Here is a 27,778-nt window from a genome sequence, read left to right as displayed (position 1 = left end):
TTAATAGGACAAAATGAAAATCAGTTTGTTTTCTAAAGACAGTTTAAGCTGATTTCAGTTATTTATTGCAAAAAGAATATGTACAATACAAACATTGATAACAAAAGATTGACACAGCGTTATAAAACAAAATAGGTTTTATTGATAGCAAAAAACGTCTAGCAGAAATAAACAAGCCATAACATTACCCATCATTCTGAATCATCAAAAATTTCACAAGAAAATATAAAGTGTTCTTGAACTTACAAGTTCAAACAAATTGACAATCAACTTTTGCACAAAAAGAACTTTCATTGACATTGGACAAGCTCTATATTGGTCTTGCATTGGAAAAACCTCATTATGGTCCGACCTCACATTAGGTTTCGCTTTGGCAGGACCACATATTTGGTAACAAATTGGTCAAAGTTCATATTGATCTCGCATTATCCAGACCTCATCTTGGTCTACATTGACTGAACCTAGTTCATATTGGCTTCATATTGACTAGACCTAACATTGGTCTCGCATTGACCGGACCTAGCCCACACATTGGTCTCGTAATGGCCAGATTTCACATGGACTCGTATTGCTGGACCTCACATTGGACTTGTATTAGGCGGACAGCATTTTGGTCTCACAAAGGCCAGACCTCAGACTCCATATAAGTTATAACTTTGACAAGATCTCGTGTTAGTCTCGCAGACTAGCCAAATGTTGGTCTCACATTTACAGGATCTCACATTGGTCTCACAAATTAATGCCAGGCCTCATGATACTGGTATTTTATTTGTTGGACCTCTTATATTATTTTTCTCTTTTGAAAAGCTAGACCTGGTCTGGCCTAAACAAAAAGTAGATTCTTGGTTGTCATGATGATGTTTTATAACCTTCAAGTTGGAGACTCGAATGACATGCAAATTAAATACAATTTTGTAAATATTTATTATAAAGCACTTTTAAGTGGAAACACTAAGGACAGCTACAATCATTGTTAGTATATATGCAAATATATGAAATATAAGCAAGTCCATACGCAATGCAAACTACTTATTTTTCCATGTGACACCCACAATTAGCTTTCATACAAATCACAGCTGGTTTATAGTCTGATATGTAGATATTATTGTTGTATTTTATACACATTAATTATCAACATTTTTAGCAACATATTTATAACATCTATATATTTATATATAATATTTTATATTACAAACATCAAAAAATATAATTCTCCATTTGTCTGTAGCATATATCTATCAAACAATTTTCGAAATTGCATACAAAGTTGACAAACAAATTTCAAAATAGAGAATGTTAGAAGAGGATACATCAACTGTCAATATGACAGATACAAAATCATCTAGGTATGCATGAGTTACCTCCCTTACCATGTGCCAAACAACATGGAATGCATAATACATGTACCATGGAAATAATAAAAATATTACAACAATAAAAAATAACATATTATTCATCAAAATGTTTAAAATATGTGAAAAAACAAGATCCAGGAGTTCACAACCAACAAAGAAATACAGATCAAGGTACCTTCGGGAACCAAACTAACACTCGCACTGTCAAAATTAACTGATCAAGGTAGTACATGCTTTATCAAGCTGTAAATTAACATATTACCGACTTGACAGTATATATTTAAAGAAAAAGAAAAAATACCATAAAATACCTGAATATATCATATTTTTTCCTTTATACTAAATGTGGTGCTGCAGAGATTCACAGGACTTATCTTTTTAATAGTCTTGGACTCATGATTTTCCTGTGGGACTCGCCAAAATTTTGAAAACCTTTTATATTTCTTTGTACTGGGACTCATCAAAATGTGAAAATTTGTTGTTCAGGGCTCTCCTTAAAAAAACCTACATAAATTACAAGTACAATTACCTGTGTGGGACATATGTCTTAGGTCTGATTTCTGGAATATTTTTTTTTGTATTTATTAGATTGGTCTTGTATTATTGTGTAAGATTCCAGCGCCATGTCAAGTGTCAGGACCAAAAAATTACTTTATATTAAACACTATTTAAACAGTTGTGTTACGAGTTGAGTTTGTCGTGTGTCAGGACAAAAAAAAATACTTTATATAAAACACTATTTAAACAGTTGTGTTATGAGTTGAGTTTGTCGAGTGTCAGGACAAAAAAAAATATTTTATATTAAACACTATTTAAACAGTTGTGTTATGAGTTGAGTTATCAAAGTTTATATTGTTTATACTCCATACTTATATTGTTAATTTATACTAATGCTATACTCACAAAAATGCAAATAATACATGTATAACATATTGAAGAAGGGTGGGATACACTTAAAGTAAAAATACATTACAGCCTTGAACATGTAAATGGTACTATACTTTATACATGTGAGACAATAATTCTCATACATTACCATATATAATTATATACTAGTATACCAAATAGTTTAACAGTTTGTTCTATGTAGATGAGATTATATATATATAAGGTACCAGGGTAAGGTATGAAGGCAGTATTGGAAACATTCCACTCCACACTTCAGAGACAAGGAACTGCAATCCTGGGAGGAATGATACATGCAAATCACACACCTCAATTATACCAGTTTAAATTTTACGTACATACATACATTGCACATGTCATCAGTGGGTATAAAGAAGAAATTTCCATCATTGTAAGCAACATAGATTCAGTACATAGCATAGTTTTATAAAACATTAAATCCTTTACCAATTGAACAGATCTGGAATGAGACAATGGTATCCTGACATCCAGAGACAAAATAGGGACTATGATTCTGATAATAATGAGATAAAGCCCACTTTACTATTGGTCCTAAGTATATATAACAACAGGCTATATAGGACTGATAGAATATACCGTATTCGACCCAATAAGCGCCGATGTCCCTATAAGCGCCCCTCCCTATTTTTGAGGCCTCAATTACAATTGCCCATGCATAAATAAGTACCAAAATTACATAAACCGGTATAGATTTGCAATAATTTCGACTTATCAGCACCTTCTCATTTTTATCAATTTTTTAAGCGCCCTGGTCGCTTATTGGGTCGAATACGGTATAGATGTTTGGTGTAGCCTACCGTTTAAAGAATATCTTTATATCAGGTCCGGTAAATTCCTTAATTTAGAATTCTAAAATATTTAAGTCAAGGGAAATTTGTGCATCATGATAACAGACTCTAATGTTACACCAAAGACAGCTGCTTCAAGGAAGATAACTCTACATAACAAAGTGTTGCTAAACGAGTTTAGTTTAATTACCTTATTCAACCCAATAAGTGCCAAGACATTTAAAAACTAATGAAAGCAATTGACATTTTTGTGCCCTTATAATAAAGACATATTAGTAGATATTTCACAAAGTTATTGCACAAAGAAAGCCACACACGATTTACAATAGAAAAAAAGTAAAGAAACTGTATATATGGAAGTTATACTTTCAGTCTGCATTATTTTATCAAAGTGACTTCAGGCCTCAAAAGGAGGAGATTTTTTATAAGAACAGAGAGCTATATATTGAGTTGAAAATGGTATGTAAGAAATTAAGTCTTACAGAATTTGGCCCTGAATGAATTTCTGAAAACATAGTTTGAGATATCACATCATTACCCGATATTTCTCAGAAATATCTTGGGACAAAATCGACACATATACAAAAATAAATGTCTCATCAATCCTTTGATAAGCTTTAGAAGATATCCTCAGGATTCACAACCATAGTACTCTCAAGGGTCTACTTGAAGCAATATATACAATGTACTATTGATAAATACTGAAGGCCCAAGGAGTATACAACTTTTTGTTAGTCTTGGAGCCAGCTCAATACCTTTTCGAAAAACAAGACTTTTTAAACAAAAGCCTGCATGGATACGGTATATTCTGCATTTGCATTTTATAGAGTTAACTGCCCTTGTGGATAAGTATTGATTGTGACATCCTGTGTTTGTGAGCGTAACATCATAATTTTCGGACAAACGATGTGAACTGCTCTCAGAAAATAATGACGTTGCAATAGATACTTACCCTCAAGGGAGCTTACTCTGTAATATGCAATGACGGAATAAATAAAGGATCACATGGAACTATACATATGTTAACTTCATTGATTTGACGACTTCGGTCTGCTGGTTAGTGTCGATGTCTGTAGACACTGATATCACAGAGATAGTCTGCGTTCCCATCTCACCTGTACCACAAAACTCTTTCATCGACATCACACCAGACTTGACTTGCTCCACCCCAAGTACCATACCGGCCTTGACCTTTGTCGCCGCCTGACTTCCTGTGTCCTTGATAGTCATGATGTACTGAGATCCAGACTCCTTTATGCTGTGAACATGACAACGCACTTTCTCCATTTTTCTTTCAAGTTGAATCTTAACCTCATCCAATGTACCAGAAATGTTCTGCCATCTCTCTTTCGATTCCACAGTTGGAGTATTGCACTTCTGTGGTGATGACCTTGAGGTTTGACCCCAACTGAGAGCTGACCTTGACCCACTGAAATCATCATCAGACTTATAATAACTATGGTCATAATCATCCAACATGGAGGATGCCGCTGACACATATTCCTCAGCTTCCTTTTCTTTCTCGCATTCTTTGTCAGAATTTCTGCAACAACAGCAGCAGCGGCAGCAACAACAGGTACATTTCTTGCAGCATGACCTACATGTCTTTATAATACCAACAAATATACCAATGAGTAGCATGAGTCCGGAGGTCGCAGCACCATAGATAAGACTCTCGTGAAATGCAGGTCGAAGGAGACTTATCACCCCAACATCAATGGTAATGTTTGTCCTGCCTCCATGATTCACTGCGAAACATGTGTACTCCCCAGCAAAACTTCCATGGATATTCTCAATGTGCAATCCTCCGTCCTCTTCAGCGCGTATCATGGAATTTCTGTCAAAACACTCAGGCCAGATGTATTCACGAAGAGTTTTCACTGATGTGACATTTAAGCTCTCCCAGTCTAGTCTCACAGAAGGATGGGCGAAGACCTGGCCCCAGGCGTTCTTCCAGAAGATCTGAGCGTGAGGAAATACACTCGTACCACAAGATAGGTAGATGTTTTTCCTGGCGAGGAAGTTCTGACTGTGTGACACCTGTGATATGTTGGGTGGGGGACAAGGCAGATCTGCTATGTGAACATCAGACAATAACATGTGTTGATGACTCTCAGGAACAGAGCAAAGCGCTGGAATGTCATCCACAACTTTTTGTGTGTTGGACTGTACATACTTCAATAAAGTTTCCAACATACAGGAACATTCCCACTGATTCCCAGAAAGGGATATCGAGTGAATCGACGGCAAAACACTCAAGGTGTCAAAGGTCATTCCTACGAGTCTATTATTGTTCAGATTTAAAGTCGAAAGTTTCTGCAGACTTCTGAAGACCGAATCGTGGATATGATTCAAATAATTATAACTGAGATCAAGGTACGTCAGACTAGTTAGGGAGTTGAACACATCATCATGTAACAAAACCAACTGGTTATGACTCAAGTCTAGCTTCTCTAACAGATGCTGCTTCTCAAAAGTTCCAGAATCTATCTGATATATTGCATTATTGCTGAGATTAAGAGTCTGTAACATCTCTGAAGAAACGAAATGCTGGTCTCTCAGAAAGCTGATGTAATTCCTACTCAGATCCATTTCAACAATATTAGGTAGATCCATCCAGGTTTCACAAGAAAGAGACGTTAAGAAACTGTCTGTGAACTTAAGAGTCTGAAGCGAGATCTCTCCTAGAAATTCCACTGGCAGACATGTGTAGTTTCCAGACAGCTGAAGTGTCACTAATAACCATTTCTGTTTGTGCACATCTGCTAAAGAGGACACTCCATGCTCTGGAGTACAGTTAGCAAACAACGAGTTCTGGTCACAAAGACAAAAGTCTGGACAGATGGGGAGTAGGACAGACTTCTGCTTGTCTGTCTGTAGATCTGGTACTAGGTAGGCTGCTTCTACCAGTACTAATAAAGCCAAGTAAAACAGGGATACTGTCTTAATACTGTTGAAGTATGTCACCTCCATCTTGTTAAAATCTTTCACCTGAAGATTAAAAACAAGCTTTTATTAGAACAGAAAATAAATATGAAAATATGATGGCTTGTAACATTAAACAGACAGGAGCACGCTATATACATATCAATGGATACACTGAATACAAAAAACATAGATCCTGATTGTTGACCCTGCTCATAAACTGTAGATAATGATTATTATATATTTATACTCATAATCAGGGTTTGTGCTGGGTGTTTTGTATAGTAAATAGGATCCTTCCAGATTAAAATGGCAGTCTGTGACTTTAAGCACTAATCCGATGCCCATGACTAGTAATTTCACACCCGGACTATCTAGTGCCAATCATAGTTAACTAGTCCAATTGGACTAGTGGCTCCCCATCCGAAAATAATCAGTTCAAATATTTCTGTCTGGAATGGATGCATCATTTTGTTAGAATTTCCGTTTGTAATTTAATTGGATTAAAAATTGTAAACTTATCATGACAGAAGTGCTGAAGCAAATTGACTGTATATATATTTCACTTGGACTAGTGATTAAATAGTCGGACTAGTAAAATTTGGTGGTTTACTAGTCCTATGATGACTAGCAGCAAAAAAAACAATGTCACAGACTGAAATGGGGTCCCTCTGTATAATATGAATGGACATTCAGAAAAGAAATGAAGTCCTTTTTGATATTGTTGTGCTTAAAAAGGATGTAGGGACAACTTAAACACAAACTCTAATTATTTATAATGATCTTGGTAAAAAAGATGTATGCATATTTCTCAATGATACTGCTGCGTAATAGGGGTCTAAAAAGACCTATTGAGGCGCCGCAGACAATAATAAGAGTTCGAATAAGATATGTCGTTCTGGGAGGAGGAAAGTAAACATTCGGTTTGTAAACAAAGTAGTTTCCTCGTCCCAGGTAGACGGATCCCGCAAATGAACAACAAAGAGTTGTAATAAATTTAACCTCACATTTATTAAATCATATATAAAATTAATACAAATATGATAAGTTAATGATTTTACAAACAATCATCACTAACCTCACTGGTCGGGGCTTTCCCCAAGAATGTTTGGGGCTACGTCACCCCAATTCGGGGCACCTGATTGGGGCAGAGCTCGGGGCTCTCCTCGGGGCTACTCGGGGCAACCCCTAGCAGACGCACTAATAATATTTTATAACTTAATAATAAAAACGTTTCCGATATAAATCATCGGTTTTATTAACGTGCCTGGTGCCGTTGAATAATAAATAAACAATTAAATAAATAAATTTGGAGTTTCCAGTATGGTAAAGTTACCTTGGATCTGGAGCTACGAAAATACCAGCTTCACAGATGGATGGATGGAGGAAAACTCGCTGGAGCCTCGATACACACATGCGCATCGAGGATCCAGCGTAGCGACGGACCGACCAATGACGTAACGCGACATAAAAACTGACGGAGACAATAACCAATGAGGGCCTACGTATCTATCTATATATATATTGTATTACAAAATGATAAACAAAGATGTCAGCGCCCAGGAGAGGACGTATTAAATTACTACTGACAGCATTACTGGATACATAGATGTAAATATGTGTTAACGACTATTACGATTATAAGATAAAGTTATCTCAGGTATATTATTCTACTAAATAGAGCTAAAGATTTATAAATAATACATTTAAACGGCAATCGTAACTGACACAGCTGATTGCAATAATCTGACCTAGATAACGCAGATACATATTTTCGTAACACTGCCCTCCTCCTAGTCAATATTTGGTCTCCAAATAAAAATGATAAATTACAACAATGGAGAAAATATGCCCTAACATTTACATTTAAAATGACAACATGTTAGATGTACATCAGATAAGTCTATGTGGTAAAACTCCTGATTACATTACAAGGCCTTTCAAACACATAACATTAAATGCTTGAAAATTGACAGAGAATATTAATAGTATCACATCAACAATATAATTATGAATGTCAAATAATGATGGACATAAAGAAATTGAAGTTATTTAATTTATTCAAAGAAATTATTACTTTGACCACTTCAATTCTCATTCAACAATAACATTGGCATACATTTCAAATATGTATGAGTATCAATAAAAACATTGATTCTTTAGATATTATTTAGCAACAATAAGTAACAATGAAACTATATTATAAACTGAATAACAATGACAATAATACAGTTTATAGGATCTGTCTATTCCTGATAGTAATTATGAAAAACATGAAAAATCAATAATTTATTTAGTAACAGGTATTGTAAGTTGATTAGAATAATTAAGTACTTTGCAATGTGGTTTAAACCTGTTCCATACACTATAAGATCCCCCGACCATCCCAGATATTACTGCCTAACTCCTATCTCTAAAATTCCCAAAAAAATATGGACAACATGTACCTATTGTATCTAATGTAACATTTCTAGCTTCTCCCTGATCCTAACCCCCAAGTTGTACAATCTATAATATTCTGATTCTATCTCTAATTCTACTAACTCCTTAACTGTGTCAGGGAGAAGTACAGGCCTGATATTCCCTCCATACCGTAGAAATTCAAAATGGTCCTAAAATGTAAAGGGTCCCTATCAACAAAATAATTGGTAATACTTGGTAACAACATATCGGTGAAAAAACATCCGCTTACCATATTCAGGGTAGCCCTGGAGGTTGTGAATTTAGTACCACCTATATCTAATATAATACGGCCATCATCACCGGTGACATCAGTGGTCTTCAATGTTGCTGCCTCACAGGTTCTAGGGCTCTCTGGCACTGATACGTATTGCGATACCGCCTCGGTGTCTCCATTAACCAGGAAGGCTAGCTCATCTGGAAGATCCTCAAGGATGTCCTGGAGGTCATCATGTCTGGCCCGCTTCGCTGATGGTGCACCCTGCATAGGTCCTCTGGATGGCTGATGTGGTGGAAGTTCCTCGTTCACTTTCTCCACCAGAGAAGGTATCCTCCTCCTAAAATCATCCAGTAAGGCAGTCGCCTCCATCCCTTGTTTTCCCGTCTGGCGGCAATAAAGAATTAAATTATTTGGCTTAACACCATTACGGCAACCCTCATGGCTGGCATTGGGTCTGTTGAATGTGCGCTGGCAGACCGGACACATGTATCCGAGCATGGAATGCTGCTCTAGGAGATGTCGCCTGGCATGGTCCATCTTCGTAAACGTCTTTAATGGGCACAAAGTGCATTTGAGTTTCATCTGGAAGATGATGAAGATGAACTTAATATTCCTTAAGACATAGGAATTTTCTTACATTGTAAGGAGTACATACTTTTTATTCATGTACTTTATTTTAATGGATATCATTTCCATATTATAGCTTTCGACAAATTCAAGTTTTGTCAATTATCATTTTAATACAACAACATATTAGTATCTGTAACACAAGTACAATATTGTGTTAACAATTCAGCATATAATTTGCTTGAGAATTGATACTTTGTCAATTAACTGTGAAGTAATTCCTTCACATAATATTTCAAATCAAATTCATTTGAACTTCAATAGCATGTATTCACCACCTGTTTCAGGTAATTGTAGTTATATTAAGTTATAATTACTGTTTTATAACAACATGTTTATTCAAACAAAACTTCAAACACAACCAAGAACATGAACATTGTTCAACTCAACATTTTATTTTTATTTCAACCAGTGTTTTGCTGTGTTACCTTGGTAGGGTTTTAAATGATCATGATGGACTACCTTAGGCTTTGACCGAGGTGTCTCTTGAATACGGTATATGACATCATTTAGAACTTCAGTCACGGTATATGGTCCATGCCATAAATTTTGTAATTTCTGGCATTTACCTACATGCCTAGCTGGATTATATAACCAGACTAAGTCACCTCTACAATGTGTAGATTGTTTACTTTTACTGTCATACTGTTTCTTCATTCTGATGTGGGACAAATTCAAGTTTTGTCTAGCCACTTCATGTACTTTTAGTAAGTGATTTAACAGATTCCTAGTGTACTCTGATGTATGATTTGTATAATTCTCTTTCATAGGACTGCCATAACACAGATCTACTGGAAGACTTATCTCCCTTCCAAGCATCAGTGTACAAGGACTAAATCCTGTGGCTTCATGCTCAGAGGACCTGTATGCCATCATCAGCATAGGAATATACTCATCCCAATCGGTTTGATTATTTGAAACAAAGTTTCTTAGCATGTTTTCAATTGTTTGATTGGCTCTTTCTATCATTCCGTCAGATTGGGGACGATAAGCTGTAGTTCTAGTCTTATCTATACCCATAATCTGACACATTTCCTTAAATAAATGTGACTCAAAATTAGTTCTCCTATCTGTGTGGAGTTGCATTGGCACTCCAAATACACTAAATACTCTCTCTACAAGCTTTTTAGCTATTGTATGAGCTTCTTCATTGGGAACTGGGAAAGCATCAACCCACTTGGTGAAATAATCGCCTACAACAAGAAGGTATTTGTTACCCTTCTTACTGCGGGGTAGTGGACCTAATATATCCACAGCTATCCTTTCCATCGGTGCACCAGCACCATATTTCTGCAAGGTGGCATGTGGCACTTTGCCTCGCCTTTTACCTGCAGCACAAGAGTCGCACATTCGACACCATAAGGTGACATCTCTACGTAAACCACACCAGAAAAATCTCTGTCTTACTTTAGACACAGTTTTCTTAATTTCTAAATGGCCACCTGTACAACTGTCATGCAGTTGTTTTAGTACAAAAGGTCTGTGTTTTAGTGGTAAAACCACTTGCCAAATACATGATTTACCATCATCTGTTTCCCATTTCCTGTACAATATTTCATCTCTAAGATGAAGGGAATCCCATCTTGACCAGTAAAATTTCACTGCCTCACTGTATGAGTATATAGAGGACCATGGTGGTCTTTCATTTTCCTTTTTCCATTGATACACAATACTAATATCTGGGTCACTCAGTTGTGATTCTCGCAGATCTTCAGGACAACTTCCTGTAGTATCAGTGACCATGCTCTGTGTAGTTAGTTTTGATGAACCAGGGGTTTGGTCATCTTTTATGTCTACTTTTTGAAGCTTAGAGCTTTGCCTAGTACAAGCATGTACATCACACAGGTCATTATGAAATGGAGCTATTTCATGCGTGGAATCTAGTAACATTACTGGAGGTATGTGAAGTGAATCAGGACAACTTCCTGTGCAACATAAATTTGGTTCTTGCGATATAACATCGCCCGAATTCTGTTGACTTATCTCACCACTCACTGCCTCTCTAGGATGAGTATCACTGCTAATAGAACCCTCAAAGTCAGAGGTTACAAATTCTACTAGACTAGGATTAATCATGCTATCATGAGAGGTCAACATAGTAAGTATATTTGGTGAACTTTCACCTACATGAGCCTTATTTTCATTACTTTCCAACTCTACCTCCTTAATAGGAGTATCTGACTGTGACACTTCAACAGTATTACATTTCTGTGTTTGAGTTGTCTCCCCTCTTTTTAATTGTTCTTTGGTTTCGGCACGAATACAATGTCCACAGTTTTTGTCATGACATGGTCTCCTAGATAATGCATCGGCATTAGAATGTAATCGACCAGCTCGATGTTCTATGCTGAAGTCATAGGTTGCAAGAACCTCAAACCATCGAGCGATCTGACCCTCAGGGTTCTTAAAATTTAACAACCATCTCAAGGCACCATGATCACTGCGTATGAGAAATCGTCTACCATATAAGTAATGGTGAAAATGTTTAATTGAAGCTACAACAGCCAACAATTCTCGTCTAGTCACACAGTATTTCTTTTCGGGCTTAGAGAATGTTTTACTAAAGTAACTTATTACTTTTTCAGTATCACCCTGAACTTAAGACAGGACTGCGCCCATGCCTTCATTGCTTGCATCGGTATCAACTATGAAAGAACCTTCAGCTGTTGGGTAACCTAGTATAGGAGCAGTTGTTAAAGCAGTTTTAAGTGTTTCGAATGCTTTCTGACATGACTCTGTCCATGTAAATGAACAACCTTTCTCTGTTTGCTTATGTAGTGGTTTAGCTATGTCTGCAAAGTTTCGTACAAAGCGCCTATAATAGGAGCATATACCCAAGAAACTTCTGACATCCTTTACATTTTTAGGTACTGGCCACTCTTTTACTGCGGCCACCTTCTTAGGATCTGTAGAAATACCATTTCTACTAACATTGTGGCCTAGGAAGTCTACATCCTCTTGAAATAGTGTACATTTCTTAGGACTCAATTTGAGGCCGGCTTCATGAAGTCTAGTAAAAACTTCATCTAGTCTTTCTAGTTGTTCCTCAAATGACTTTGCGAAAACAATTATGTCATCCAGGTATACTAGACATGTTTTCCATGATAACCCACTTAACACACGTTCCATTAAACGTTCAAAAGTGGCTGGGGCATTACAAAGTCCAAAACTCATGACATTAAACTGCCAGAAACCACCACCCTGTATAGAAAATGCTGTTTTTGGTTTATCTTTTTCAGCCATTTTCACCTGCCAGTAACCACTTTTCAAATCAAGTGTACTGAACCACTGTGAACCCGAGAGGGCATCAAGTGTATCGTCGATCCTCGGAAGAGGATGAGAATCTTTAATGGTTATGTCATTCATTTTTCTGTAACCTACACAGAATCTAATACTGTTATCCTTTTTACGGACTAAAACAGTGGGAGAGCACCAAGGACCAGAACAAGGTTCAATGATGTTTCTCTCAGCCATATCTTTTATTTCAGCCTCAGCCTCTTTCATTTTTGCAAGAGGAACCCTTCTGGGCCTCTGTTTAATAGGAGGAACATTTCCTGTATTGATAGTATGCTCTACAAGACTAGTACAGCCAATGTCAGTTGATGACTTGGAAAATGAATGTTGATGTTTTTCTAACAACAATTTAAGTTTCTCTGTTTGTTCAATATCTAAATTTTCACTGCTTTTGTTGAACAAATTTACCAAATGGTCTGGTAATTTATTATCACACTTTTGATTACTTTTGGTCTCACTAATTGTGATGTTTCTAACATTTTCAGGTTCAAAAACCATATATTCATCTATTGGTTCGCTGACTGCAGCTACAGTGTGTTTATGGATAATTTGAGGTTGTTCGGATAAATTAATTACCCGTATAGGTACAATTCCTTTACAAGGATCTACTAAGGCCTTTGCCACAAGCAATCCACTTTTCTCATTGAAGGAAGGAGCTGTCTCCAACACACAATTCTTTCCCTTGGACAAGGTATCAATAGGTCTACCTTGAACAATCATCTCAGACTCAGGAGGTACTGTCACCTGCTGGTCTATTGCTATTCTACAACATGTAGGAACGTTCAAATCTGATATTTGAAAACATTGTACCTTATGACCATTGATTGACAAGCAATTCTTGCTTAACAATACATCACATTTGTGTTTCTCCATAAAATCTACACCCAAAATGACATCATTTTTAATATCTGCTAATAACACAGAATGTTGCATTTTATGGTTTCCTATTTCTATCAACAGGTCTGCCTTTCCATAAAATGGAGAAGACTCACCAGTAGCAGTTACAAGGGTTGAATTTACTTCTGTCACTTCTATTTCAGAAATATTAGATATTTTCTTGAAAACCTCTGTTTCCATAATTGTGACATTCGAACCTGTGTCCACAAGCATGCGAACAGGATATGACTGCATAGATCCAGCCACAAATAAACCCTTGTCAACACTACTGACCATCACTATTGTAGGACCTTGGTTAAAGTTTGCTGTTGTGTGGTCCACCACTTCAGCAGAATTTAGTTTCCCGAATTAGATTGCTGATTTTTGTGGTGGTTATTGTACTTGTTACCAGAGTTATTGTGGTAATTATTGTTACCACTATTGCGGTTCCAGTTATGGCGCTGCTGATTACCATTGTTATTTGTGTACTGTTTTTGTTTGTTTTGATTATTTTGAGAACTAGATTTAGTAGTCTTGACCAAATCTTTAATCTCTTTGGTAAGAGACTTGAGTTCATTTTTCAAACTATCTATCTCAGAGGAGTTAGATGGTGTTTTAGAGCTTACTTCATTATTCTCGGCTGATGTTTTGCTCGACACATTTGAAGTCTCAGTTGCTCTTACATCTACAGAACGAGTTTGACGTCCCCTATGATTGTCAGCGAGACGATAAGTTTCGAGACGTACAGCCAAAGTTTCAGCTTCATTAATAGATCTAGGACAAGCTTCCCTCAATCTTAATCTAATGTCTGAATCATTGATTGCATCAATGAAATGATCTAATGACAAAACCTCAATGACAGATGGTGGTGCCAATGGATATGCCTGCCTTGTCAGTTTCTTTATAGATTGAGCTAAATCTGGGATTGTCTCATTCTTTCCTTTTGTTCTGTTTTGTAATTGTGCTCTAAACACCTCTGCCTTATTGACAGAGCCATAACGACTGTTGAGTGCGCGCACTAAGCAATCATAGTCCCGTTGCTGAGCTGGAGATAACTCGCTAAGCAAAGCACGAGCAGCACCTTTCAGACTACCTGCTAGATAGAGTGACTTAACTGAATAACTCCAGTTGTTTATTTCAGATAGTATTTGAAATTGTGTGAGATAATCCTCAAGATCATCACTACCATCATAGGATTGTGGTTTTAGTTGTACGCTTTTCACAGTTGTGTTTTGTCTACCTGTTGAATGATTAGTATGCGAACCAAAATTTACTTCAGGTTCATAATTCTGTACTCGGGCACAATGTGGTGAGCTATTTAACGTCTCATGTGTACAGTACCGGTTTGTATTTTGATCAACACCATGATCAACAACAAAACTACTGTTTGACTCAGAAAAATTCAACTGTGGTGAGTGCCGATGAAACTGATGAGCAAGACTTTGCGTATTCAAATCACTGTTATCATAGAAAACAGAAGTATGCTTTCTTCGGATATTGTTCATATCCTTTTCAAATTCAGATAACTGATTTTTCATCATTTCTGACATATTGGACTGAATTTCACGAAACTGAGTTTTGGCATCATTAACAAATGATTTCATTTGATTCATGAGTTCCATATTAGCTCCATTAGAATTGGAGACATCAGTTTGGTAACTATGATCAATATGCAAAGAATCTGCCTCATCAACAGTCTCATAGAACTCTTCACTGTGTAAATTTGGGAAACTTACAGTCCCGGAATCATCCATTGTTATAATGGATCACAGTGTAATAAAAGTAAAAAAATAACACAAGAATTTAAACAACAAAACAAGTTGTTTTTATATGTAAACACACGTGTAAACACACATGTAAACAAACATGTAAAAAAACATGTAAATAACACCTAGCACCAGGCTTCGTTCTGAGTATAATCACGTAAGTGTAAATAAATATGTAGGTAAATTAGCGGGATCCCACCGCTGCCACCAATTGCTGCGTAATAGGGGTCTAAAAAGACCTATTGAGGCGCCGCAGACAATAATAAGAGTTCGAATAAGATATGTCGTTCTGGGAGGAGGAAAGTAAACATTCGGTTTGTAAACAAAGTAGTTTCCTCGTCCCAGGTAGACGGATCCCGCAAATGAACAACAAAGAGTTGTAATAAATTTAACCTCACATTTATTAAATCATATATAAAATTAATACAAATATGATAAGTTAATGATTTTACAAACAATCATCACTAACCTCACTGGTCGGGGCTTTCCCCAAGAATGTTTGGGGCTACGTCACCCCAATTCGGGGCACCTGATTGGGGCAGAGCTCGGGGCTCTCCTCGGGGCTACTCGGGGCAACCCCTAGCAGACGCACTAATAATATTTTATAACTTAATAATAAAAACGTTTCCGATATAAATCATCGGTTTTATTAACGTGCCTGGTGCCGTTGAATAATAAATAAACAATTAAATAAATAAATTTGGAGTTTCCAGTATGGTAAAGTTACCTTGGATCTGGAGCTACGGAAATACCAGCTTCACAGATGGATGGATGGAGGAAAACTCGCTGGAGCCTCGATACACACATGCGCATCGAGGATCCAGCGTAGCGACGGACCGACCAATGACGTAACGCGACATAAAAACTGACGGAGACAATAACCAATGAGGGCCTACGTATCTATCTATATATATATTGTATTACAAAATGATAAACAAAGATGTCAGCGCCCAGGAGAGGACGTATTAAATTACTACTGACAGCATTACTGGATACATAGATGTAAATATGTGTTAACGACTATTACGATTATAAGATAAAGTTATCTCAGGTATATTATTCTACTAAATAGAGCTAAAGATTTATAAATAATACATTTAAACGGCAATCGTAACTGACACAGCTGATTGCAATAATCTGACCTAGATAACGCAGATACATATTTTCGTAACAATACTTTGAAACAGAGTTAAATTCAGTTTTTACTTAAAAACTGTTATCTTCATCCACCCATGCATACAGATGACCCATTCAAACACTTTTATTTCAACTGCATAAAACACAAGTGCATGCATGTACAGTGTATCGGTTATTATTTAATACACATGTATGTCTCACAGTCTTTCTTTTCGGTCCAGACTATCCTTAATACTCTACTCCAGGGGTTACTATCACTGATGTTATATCTTCCCTTGGGCTATCTCATAGTCGTAGTAAAACTGGAGGCAGTTCAGAGAAAAAAAGACCAATCGCAGGCCTGGAGACACTAGATTCCTTTAAAGATTGCCGAGAGAGTGACACCCTTCTTCAAAGCAATACAGTCAGTCATCCAAAGTGTATCATAACTCAATTCATTTGAGGAACATCAAAGAATCGAATCAATTCTCTCTCCTGAACTGCCATCAGTTTTACTGAGATAGTCCATGGATGGATTTTACATCAGTGATTGTAACCCCTGAAGTATAAAGTATAAACAGAACAGAAGTAGACATTAATAATAAAGGTGTGGAACTTAGCAACACATATATAACGCTTAATAAACTGTAACAGGTGAGAATAAAATGTAGCATCCAGACCGGAATTCAAAGGGGACCTCCAACACTAGCCAAATGCTCTACCGACTGAGTTACTTGGTGATCGGCCAAATCCAATCCCGCAACACAACTGTTACGTACAATTTTGATATGACTGCAGGACTAATTATTTTTCACTTTCAAAATAAATGTTTTTAGCTAAATAATAATACAATGTTATGTAAAATATGTCTATCAGTTGACATTACATATGATCATTACGTGTGTCATACGATAGCTGCATAGGTTATGCATTGTTTGATTTCTAAACTATAGATTGAGTGGTTTTTATAACACGTTTATGATGCACGTGACCATATTATTATTTCTGTTATTTAGTCTGTTAGTAGGCATAAGCATACATCGTTTTTTCCCTCATCATGACATTATAAGAGCAAGAGCAGTTTTGTCATTTTACATGAAAAATTATTTACGTGAAAGGTAGTTATCTTAGACATCCAACATTGGTCGAATACAAACAACAGCTGACCAGATAGTGCGCAGACGGGAGTATGACGGCTGTTTCCTTCAGGCCTTTGTTTACGAATACGAGAGACGTTACTCGCATCTGGAATATCATGTACATATGTTTCGTTTTGAAAATTATTATTAAACGCTTACCCTGTTTAATGGCGTATATATGTTTCTTTTAGATACAGCATTTTCTTCCGAACGAAGTGGAGGAGGCTATGAAGTTGTAGCACTGCACCGCCATTGTTGTTTGTGTATTGTCAGAAATATTACCACTTCCGGGCATAGACATCCGGTACGTATAGTCTGTCCGTAGTTCCTTTACTCACCACTTGGTGTCGCTTTTAATCATAAAAAGTGAAAAGTTTTAAGCATAAATGATATTCATCTTTTGAACAATAATTGGTGTTTAATCGTGTGTGTATGTATGTATCTAATTAACACAAAACATAATGTAAAATAATTTGTTTTGCCTTTAGTGAATGCGTACTTCATTCCATTTAGAATATAATATATAGTTATACAGTATGTAGTGTATTATTTATCATATTTTTAACTCGAAGTAAAATTAGAAGCTCAAACTTTTCAATTGTGGTAATGATGTATAGTAAGTAACTTTTGTAACGGAAGAAACATACTAAATCGTCTGCTCCTGTTTTTGATAGAGAACAAACAAGGATTTATAAGTGAGATACGTCCTTGAGAACAAAATACCATTTGTCAGCGGTGGAGCATCGACAATCTAATTTAAAAAAGCGAGTTACGTGCCTAGGATAAGAGTTATTTACACATAATGATTGATAAACAAATGAATTCATACAATAAACAAAACAAATATTATTCAGTAAAAAAAAGTTGCCAATCTCTCTAAATTAGCCTACTGTATACCGTTAAGTTTCTGAACAAACGTCGACGTCATCCCTATAAAACTGAAAAGGCACCGGCGAATTTAAAAAGGGTGATATTGAAAGGCGACCAGATGAAAATACAAAAAAAAAAAAAAAAAAAAATAGAAAGAAAGAAAAGGGGAAAAAGAAACATTCAAACATTCCTCTAAAAGTACAGAAACAATACCAACGGGCTACTGACCTGTACATCTTGACGTCAACCTAGGGGCGTAAAAGGAAGAGAAAGACACAGGGGACTAACTCAATGACAATAGATTTTGTCATAAATTTGTTTTGTCTAGATCTATTTGGTGGATGGACTGATGAATATAGTCTATATGACAGTTATGTGATTTTTTTTATTTTTTTCCAGAAAAAACGAGATTCAATTGAAAAATTATTTTAAAAATCGGGATAGTAAATAGTCTATCTATTATCACCTGAAACCCCTCTTCTCTCACAAGAAACTATCGTCAAGGAGACTATATATAGATATCAGCCCCATAGGTCCTTCTACAACCACCGCCACAAGATCCCCCAACTATAAAATATCACAATGTCAGGTGATCTATATTCACAAGAATCCTTACTTTATCAAATCTTCAATTTTTGGTGACACAACGGGAAACACCACTGGTACAGAAGTTACAAACGAAGAGCCTTCGTCGCCAACAGTAGAGAGGGCCTAAGATACATGTATTTTTACCAATTAGGCCTACCCAAGATTTTGCAAACCTTAACATTATCTAAAAAATAACAGAACTGGAAGTGGAGATCACAGAAAAGAACCCCAACGTAATATGTGTAACAGAACTATATCTAAAAATATGTCCATCTCTCAAGAGGGCTTCTCACACATACTGTTAGTGGCACAGGGGGCCAACTCAATGAAAATGGATGTTGTCATACATTTTTTTTGTATTTGGAGGATGGACTGATGAGTATATATGACAGTCATGTGATTTTTTTCAAAAAATACGAGATTTGAAAAATTATTAAAAAATCGGGATATTTACTAATCTCTGTTTTATAGTAAATATCCCGATTTTTTAATAATTTTTCAAATCTCGTATTTTTTGAAAAAAATCACATGACTGTCATATATACTCATCAGTCCATCCTCCAAATACAAAAAAATGTATGACAACATCCATTTTCATTGAGTTGGCCCCCTGTGTAAAGAAATAGACTGAAACGCTAACACAACCTGTGTAGGCCTAGGCGAGACACATATCGTCACTAGGTTGTTTGAGGTAACAGAGGATTGCTTTTACACTCAACGTATATATATATATGATAAATTTAAAGAAAAATCCTTACGGACGAATTCTATAAGAAATAAAAGCAATAACGACTGACTGGTGAGCGCTTTCGCCCCATTCAAGGGAGCTCTTCCGTAAACAGTCTGAAGAGCTCCCTTAAATGGGGCGAAAGCGCTCACTAGTCAGTCGTTATAAGGTGTAACCCCCCGCTTCCTACGCCTCTGATCCCGGTTATCCCGGCCCCAGATAGGACATTACAAACAACATGTAACCCAATACAATACGCTATAACCATTTGTTACCACTGTGTAATACATATTGTCTTTCGTTCTCGACGTTTAGATACGACAATGGCGAGTTAACCCAAGTGGAAAGATAAATCGTATTGATTTATACGACAATTCCTTAGTGGTTTAAACATCACATAAATGCATATCAAAGAACAAAACAATTATTATTCCATATCGTTTATACTTTGTATATTATGATTTGTTACATCTTATGATAATTGGTAATAGTCACAAACTCAAGTTAAATCGTGGTACATATATACGCATGTTTTATATCAGATAAAAATACTCCGGGTCACAATGTTCTTTAAAACAATTAAGTTGATTATGACAATTGTCCGGGTCTATATATTTGTGTATATGTAGATTATATCTAGAGCTCACGTGATCATCCACCGCAATGCGATTCCAAATAAGGTTTCAGGTACATTATAACATAACATGTGGATATTGAGTACACCTACATTCCAATTAAACATATGCTCGTTATACAATTACTTACATTAGATGCCAAAACGACGTTTATTCCACTGTTCGGTGGATTTTCAAGAGTTAAAATAACACACAAGGAAATGTTAAAACGCGGGAATCGGATAAAATTGCTTCAAAACGAACCAAAAAGTGGATTATTTCCATCCTATCATGGTTTTTGAGCAGCATTAATAATGCTGTTAAGTAATAGAGTGTCAGTGACTTATTATCAAGATATCTTATTTTAATTAAGTGACCTAAAATATATAAAACACTATGGGGTGTGGGCAGAGCGTGGTTACCATAGAAATACACGTGAAAAGGGGACAGATGGCGCCAGTGAAAGGGGTAAGTAAATGATGTTGGAACCTTTTTGGTGTAGCTAGTAGACCGAAACGATTATGTATATACATGAAAATACATTTTATTGTTATTTTAATTCAAATCACCCGAAATATGGCGAGGTATGGTTAGTGCGACTTGGAATCCCTGTGTGTAAGATAACATTCAAACGAGACTGTAACTTGATCCGGGATTTATCTACTTTTGCTCGACACTTGGTATCACTCAATTAAGCAAAGGTCGCTAACTCTTCCGGAACTCATGGTACTTCCCTCATATCTCGCGTTTAGATGTTATCTTAAATACATTAAAAATAAACTGTTCTCGCGTTTAGATGTTATCTTAAATACATTAAAAATAAACTGTTCGTGTGTAGTATGCGATTTTACCAAATTTTGATCTAGACCCATAAAACGCCTAAAATGGTATATGGGCACCCCGATGGGTCAAAATTGATAGCAGCTGTACAACTAATTTTAATTCACTGTGACTTTAAATACATACCTTCGTTTAGTAGACTTTGATATTCTAATTCTGTTTTCTATGTTTTGTCTGTTGTATCTGTCATACTAGGATGGGATCCAGCTCCCTAAACGAATGTTTGGTACTTACAAGGTAGATAAGAAGTGTACCTACCAGGAGTCCCATCACATGTTTGTCTATGACCCCCGAGTCCTCAAGGTCGTCCCTCCGCCCCACGTCCCTCACACCAGAAAGAACGAGGTCTTCGATTCCGAGAGGTTTGCTTTGTTGGACAAAAGAGCATTGAATGTAAGTCAATTTAAAGATAAGTGAGAGGGAAGGGAAGACATAGAAAATATATAAACAAAAATGACGAGTGGATAGTGAAAAAGTGACTCGTTGATTTGACTGATTTCACAAAATGAAATAAAACTTTTGTTTACAGAAAAAAATCAATTCAGTTCCAGCATCTAGGTTAGTTTATCATTGAAGGACTTGACAAAATCATGTGGCACTGTAAATTATTTTTACACAGAGATTCGAACTACGGCACAATTTTTTTTTTTCATCTGACATAAAAACATTTTGTCCTAGTTGATTTGTTTTTGGGTCTCTTTTGTGCCACCATAAAATGCTTCCATGTATTGAGACTTTATTCCCCCACCTGTTCAGGTTTCCGCCGCCAGGAAGCGCGGCATGCTTGAGGACCTAGTTCAATGGTTAGTCAGGCCCTGTAAGGGACACGAACTGGCCAAGCTGAGAGTTTTGTACCGCTGGCTAACATCATGGGACATCAAGAAGTTTAAACCTCCCCTGTCCCGAATAGATAAGGGCTCGGTATTCTGGTATATTATCCGACTACAGAACAAACAGGAGAACTACGCCTCAATGATGTGTTACTTATGCAGGTAAGGAGCTGTTATTTTAGTGGATGATAATATGCTATAAACGCTTTCTAGAAATCGATAAATGGAGTTCCACTTGTTTGAATGTATGGCACCCATAAATATCTGTATTTCTATAATAATTTTCCAATATCTAATTGCAGGATTTTTCTTCTACAATTTACACAAGTATATATAATGTATATATATATACTATTTCATCGTTATGAACCACATCTTCATACTCGTTATCCAAAATACGCAGAAACATAATAATTGGGGCCCTAGGCAGGTCTTAGTGATATTTAATTTTTAGGTATAAAAAATGTGACAAAAAATTGTACATGACAACAATTAACATTCTCAAAACAAGTTCATTGATGTTTTTCTTTCCTCTTCGCAAAGGGTGTCATTTTCAGCATTATATCTTACGCGCAGGTCAAAGTTGAGGTTCAGAACTACTTTGTATTCCCTTGAAACGTCTGAAAATATACTGTAACTAATTTCCATACCTTTGTTGCTAAGTATTCCAAGTATATAAATACAATATTCACAGTTTAACTATTTACAAATAAACGTTATTTTACTGGACCAGACCAGTCCTTTACCAAGAGAACTGAAATGGCAATGATAACCCTTGGAATAAAACCTTTAATTGTTTACATTTGGGGATATCTAGATCAAATTAGGTAAACAAATATGAAATATTATACAATGTCGCGAACTTTACGTTTATTTTTTATTTGTTTAGCCATGCCGGACTTGTCTGTATGGTAATCCATGGGTTCATGAAGGGCAGCAGCTACAAGATTGGTCAGAATGTGGCATCTAACAAAATCAACATGTACGGAGAATGGAACGCTGTCCTCGTAAACAACGTCTGGCGTCACGTCAACGCTTACTGGGGCGCATGCGCAGTGACAGCTGATAGTGATGACGATGAATCCACTATATTCCATTTGGACGAGACATTCTTCATCCCCGACCCTGAAACGTTGGCATATACGCATTTTCCTGACGAGCCGAAATGGCAGCTGCTGGAGCAGACCATGTCAATGAAAGATTTCGAACGGAGAGCATACGTAAAGGAACGATTCTTCGAGCTTGACATGCGTATTCTATCACATCCGGAATGTGAAATAACATGTCATGATGAACTTGAAATTCTGTTTGGAGTTTCACCAAGCAAGGCAAAACAGATAGCGTTAAAATGTCTCTTGTCAGTTGAAAATGAAGAAGAGGATTGGGTCCCAGTTGAAACTGATAAGTTCCAACATGACTACGCGCATGTGCAGAGTGCAAGTTCCATTGCTGTGCAGATACGTTTTCCAGATAAAGGTACTTACAAATTAGAAATATTGGGGAAGGATATCCTACGGGAACGCCAGGATGACAAATACATCTATGACTGGCTGGTTGTCTACAAAATTTACGTCAAAAAAGTGGGAAAAGTCCTTGCTTTTCCACGGTGTGATGAAACTGTTGGTTGGGGCCCGAACCTACTGACCGAGGAGGCGGGGGTAGTTCCTATCGATCATCCATTCGCTACTCTCAATGCCGATGGCGGTTATCTCGACCTTGCTATCAAATTAGACAGCATTGACATCGAGGACTTGGAAATATTCTACAAAATGACGACGCTGGAAGCAAATTTAGACGACGTAGAATTTTCTCAGCAGGGTATTATTAAGGAAGCACAACAGGTGATCATTTTCAATGACAAACCGCCAGCCAATGAATACTGTCTCTGTATATACGTTGAGGAGGAAGAAGATCCGTTTCTGCTTCCGCCTCTCAGACCAGATGAGTACCGGCCGCCAGTGATGGTGAAGAAGAATGTCTGTAATTTCCTCGTGAGGTGTACATCATTGTCCAAAGATTCCAAGTTCCGTGAGATCGACAACGCTAGGAAAGGTATGAATGTAAAATCGGTTTCCACGTATAGCAAATCTTTATTCTCCAGAGCATTGTCCGCAAAGTGTGAACGAAAATCAAGGACGTCATACATGTTGGTATTTGAATGCAAAATGTCGTGTACCCACAGCAGACGTTACTGGGTAGTTATATATAATTCCTACAAACAGGACAAATCAAGGATACTTTGCGTTAAAGTAAAATGCATAGTCTATAGTCAACGTGTTTAGTGTGACTCCTTTCAAAAATGTGATCATGCTTTATCTTTTTTTACCCCGTTATTTTCCGTGCTTACTTCATTTTACACCTTGTGTATTTACAATCACTGCCGAGTCATTGGCTCTTGTAATTCAAAGACAATAATAGTGTATGGTTAGTCTTATATTTTGTTGTACAATCATAGTATTGGTGGGAATCTTGTGTTTAGCGCATTTCGCGTCACGAGTTGTAAAGTATGACATGCTTAAAGCAATTAATTTATGTGCTAATTGATCACTGAGCATTACTTTTCGTGCTTAAAGTTGATTTTCCAAAAAATAATTAGGTTTATAGCAGTGCCATTCGAATCTCATTTGATATCAATTATATATATTAATTGGCATAGATATGTATGGATTCTTGTTTCAGCAATAACAGAGGCCAACAAGGAGAAGCGCCTTGCTAACCTAGAACGGGTCGTAGATCTGATTGAGACCAAGGACTTCGAGCGTTACATGGCGGCCGAAACAAAATACGGACGAGAACTTATTCTGCGTCTGCGCAAATTACAGAGCAAGCTTCACGAGATCATGATCATTGACACTGAGAGTATCATGAAACTGCGAGACCTCGACAACCCTCCACCAGAGGTTTTCGCTGTTATGAAATCCCTGCTGCTCTTCCTGGGACATTTCGATGAAGAATTACGGGTGAGTTTTGCAGGTGGAGTGGGAAGGCATTTGAATGATCTCAAGCAAGATCATGATTCCATTTGATCACTGAAATTTGAAGAAAAATAATGTTGAAAAATTACTTTGAAAAAATATCTCAATATCATCTATTTAAAGTTATTTATATAGTTAATTTGTACAAATGGGGTTTGAAGTCTATAACTGATGTTGCAGCAATGGAGTGATGTGAGGAAGATCATTGGGCGCTCAGCCAAGCTGGCCTTAAAAAGACGTATCGGCGAATTCGACATCAACACATTGGAATTAGAGATAGCTCTAGGAGCAAAGAAACTGCTTGGAACGATGGAGTTAGAAGATATCAGAACGATCGACCATGTTCTAGCTGTATTCATGGACTATGTGAGTGCATTTCACATTTTATTTCCACAGTAGTCTTGTAATTGATATACCTTATATTTACAATATTTAAAATCATAGAGGTAGATTTTATCCTATACTTATCCTGATCTCAGATAGACGAAACAGGCTGTATTCTGGTATAAGATGTGTTATTTTACTTCATGTCCTTATATATTGTACACATGTTGGAAGTCGCTGTTCTATAAAGGGTATTTAAAGGCCCATTACCTTTCCGGAGCAAAATATAAAGGTTTCTTAAAAAACATTAATAACATCAGAAAATGCATACTGATGACCTAAAATAAGGTTACGACACCAAACATATGCAAGATTTACTGCGTAATATATGAAAACAGTGGAGAATCATTCGCTGTTTTGCCGTCTGACGCAGTGACAGTCAACTACCGCGCGGTATTTACGACGACGGCGGGAAACATAAGACGACCCGCGTTATGAAAATAAACATTATATTTAATTTAATCAAATCGTTCAGAAGTGATGATAAATGTAGTATTAACGGTAAGTTAATAAGTTTTAAGACTCTACAAAATTATCGATCTTGTTTTACATTCCCGTCTTAAAATAAAGCCGTTTCGGAAAGGTAGTGGGCCTTTAATGAGGTGTATATTATAACATGTAATTACTGTCTGGTTCGTTGATAAGCAACGACAGACAAACAATACACACGGATCAATCTTTTCACCTATTCTACAACAATGCATCATTTGCTTATCTCAACAGATATGCTACCAAAGTAGAAAAAAGAATCAAAATGCATATCAACTAATGTAAATGTATATTAAAAGTGGTAAACTTTGGAATAGCACTTTCAGCTATAAATATGATGATTTATTTGGATACATGCTGAATCTTACTTTATAGTGCGAGTGCTTCTGTCCACATATCAAACAGAAATACATTGTATTGTCCAGTCCAGTTTTAGCAGTGTAACTCTACAGGGTTGAGGAGAAAAAAAAGACCCAGCTAACAATTTATTCATACCGCATGTGTGATTTGCTCGTCAATACTGTTATTCTATGAACAGGGATCTAGCAGGATGTTCTAGAAACTTCTGTTTCGGATATGCGAAGTGAATTGATCATATATTTTAGAAATCAAATGCATTAACTTGGCCCGTATTCGACCTAGGTTTATATGGTGTTGTCATTAAAGTAAAGGAGTCTAGGTCATTAGACCTTCTGGTCCTGTTTACCTGAAATTCTTCAGTGGTATCCGAACAATCCTTTTTTTACCCCTTTTCTTTGTCCCGCGGCAGGTGATGGCAGTGGTCGAGGAAATGGAACTACGGTATCCTAAAAAGCTGGAGCTTACACTTCCACGAACGACGAGAGAGAAGATCGAAAGGAGCAAAAAAGTCATAGCTCTTCTAACAGCCACGAAACCCATAGTTGGTAAGCATTTTTTTCAGCATGAACGATTTTGCAAGCATTATTTTTTCAAATGTTTAGTTCTAATCATTTGGCCCTTCTATCGTCTTATACAAAGTTTATCTTGTAAACATACACTTAAAACTCGATAATAATCCTGGATCGAAAATAGGTCGGTCTAGAAATGTGCCGTGAATCGATCCAAACTTGTCATAGATTGTTTAGATTTTTTTGAAATTTTGTTTGTACCATGGCCTAAACTCATCAATATTCATTAACTAAGGAAACTTCCCTAACTTACAGTTGTCTAAAGAGAAATATAAAGTTGAAGTTAAAGGAGGTCCTGCAGATTTACATTTCATTTTTCTAAGTTAAGAAATAAAAAATATTCCTTTCTTACCATGGTTTTAGGAATTCGCCAAATAAAGAATGAGAACGCTCTGCTTAATATCAACATATTTACTTTTGATTACACAAAACAGAAGCCTTATATTTTCATTTTTTGTCAAGAATATATTTATTTTTTCAGAACCCGAAGAGGAATTTGAGGAATATGATATCTTTTGAGATCTTAACGACCTCAGCAGAAGACACTACGATACTGTACATATATATATATATATATACCAGTTGTCCGTTACGGATGTTATCATCCAACATAGGTATATTTGTATTGGTTATGAACCACGTGGTTCATTTGACCTTATATCCTTATACATGTAACTATTGGTTAATTACTTTCCAGTAATATTCAAAGCTGAATATGCAAATTCAAAGTGTATACATTTCAGCTAAAAAAAATCATAATTAAGTACAAATACATATCTATAAAAAAACTCGAAACTGAGACTGCCTGCACAGGTACCTGATATGTGTTGGAATGCAGTTAGAAAAGGAATAAAAAAACTATACTGCTTTTGACGGAACTAGAACTTGAGCTCGACTACAATAATTTGACAGCTGTGGCTTGGTTTGTATACTTAGTTGTCGTATATATTAGATTGCTATTTTAACGATCATTTTGCATTGTACAAACATATAGTGATTCGTGAAAGTCGCTCCTGTATCGCTATTTCTGCTATAGTGA

The 27,778-nt window shown here is 36.5% G+C and overlaps 3 protein-coding genes across 5 annotated transcripts; 1 reads left to right on the top strand and 2 right to left on the bottom strand.

The window, feature by feature from the left end:
* Positions 1–119: 119 nt before the first annotated feature.
* On the bottom strand, positions 120–17,788 carry LOC138319222 (leucine-rich repeat and fibronectin type-III domain-containing protein 5-like). Of its 2 annotated transcripts, none has more exons than XM_069262212.1 (2): positions 17,653–17,788; positions 120–6,061 (listed from the first exon to the last, which is right to left on the bottom strand). In XM_069262212.1, the coding sequence occupies exon 2, from the start codon at positions 6,041–6,043 to the stop codon at positions 4,082–4,084; it is 1,962 nt and encodes a 653-aa protein (XP_069118313.1). In that variant the 5' UTR covers positions 6,044–6,061; positions 17,653–17,788; the 3' UTR covers positions 120–4,081. The 2 variants fall into 2 exon arrangements, with proteins under 2 accessions (XP_069118313.1, XP_069118320.1); XM_069262219.1 differs by lacking the exon at positions 17,653–17,788 and adding an exon at positions 7,074–7,862.
* Positions 13,829–15,226, bottom strand: LOC138315560 (uncharacterized protein DDB_G0283357-like). Its single transcript, XM_069256712.1, has one exon. The coding sequence runs from the start codon at positions 15,224–15,226 to the stop codon at positions 13,829–13,831; it is 1,398 nt and encodes a 465-aa protein (XP_069112813.1).
* Positions 17,691–27,778, top strand: LOC138319208 (lim and transglutaminase domain protein ltd-1-like). Of its 2 annotated transcripts, none has more exons than XM_069262201.1 (8): positions 17,691–17,797; positions 21,328–21,525; positions 21,889–22,124; positions 22,852–24,014; positions 24,642–24,922; positions 25,118–25,303; positions 26,580–26,715; positions 27,221–27,778. In XM_069262201.1, exons 2-8 carry the CDS (start codon positions 21,352–21,354, stop codon positions 27,256–27,258), a joined length of 2,214 nt encoding a protein of 737 aa, XP_069118302.1. In that variant the 5' UTR covers positions 17,691–17,797; positions 21,328–21,351; the 3' UTR covers positions 27,259–27,778. The 2 variants fall into 2 exon arrangements, with proteins under 2 accessions (XP_069118302.1, XP_069118294.1); XM_069262193.1 differs by lacking the exon at positions 17,691–17,797 and adding an exon at positions 19,870–20,760.

This window comes from Argopecten irradians, chromosome 1, assembly GCF_041381155.1.
Source record: "Argopecten irradians isolate NY chromosome 1, Ai_NY, whole genome shotgun sequence".
Taxonomy (NCBI): domain Eukaryota; kingdom Metazoa; phylum Mollusca; class Bivalvia; order Pectinida; family Pectinidae; genus Argopecten; species Argopecten irradians.
The sequence above is the reverse complement of the archived record's forward strand: the minus strand, read 5'-3'. Positions and strand labels throughout refer to the sequence as shown.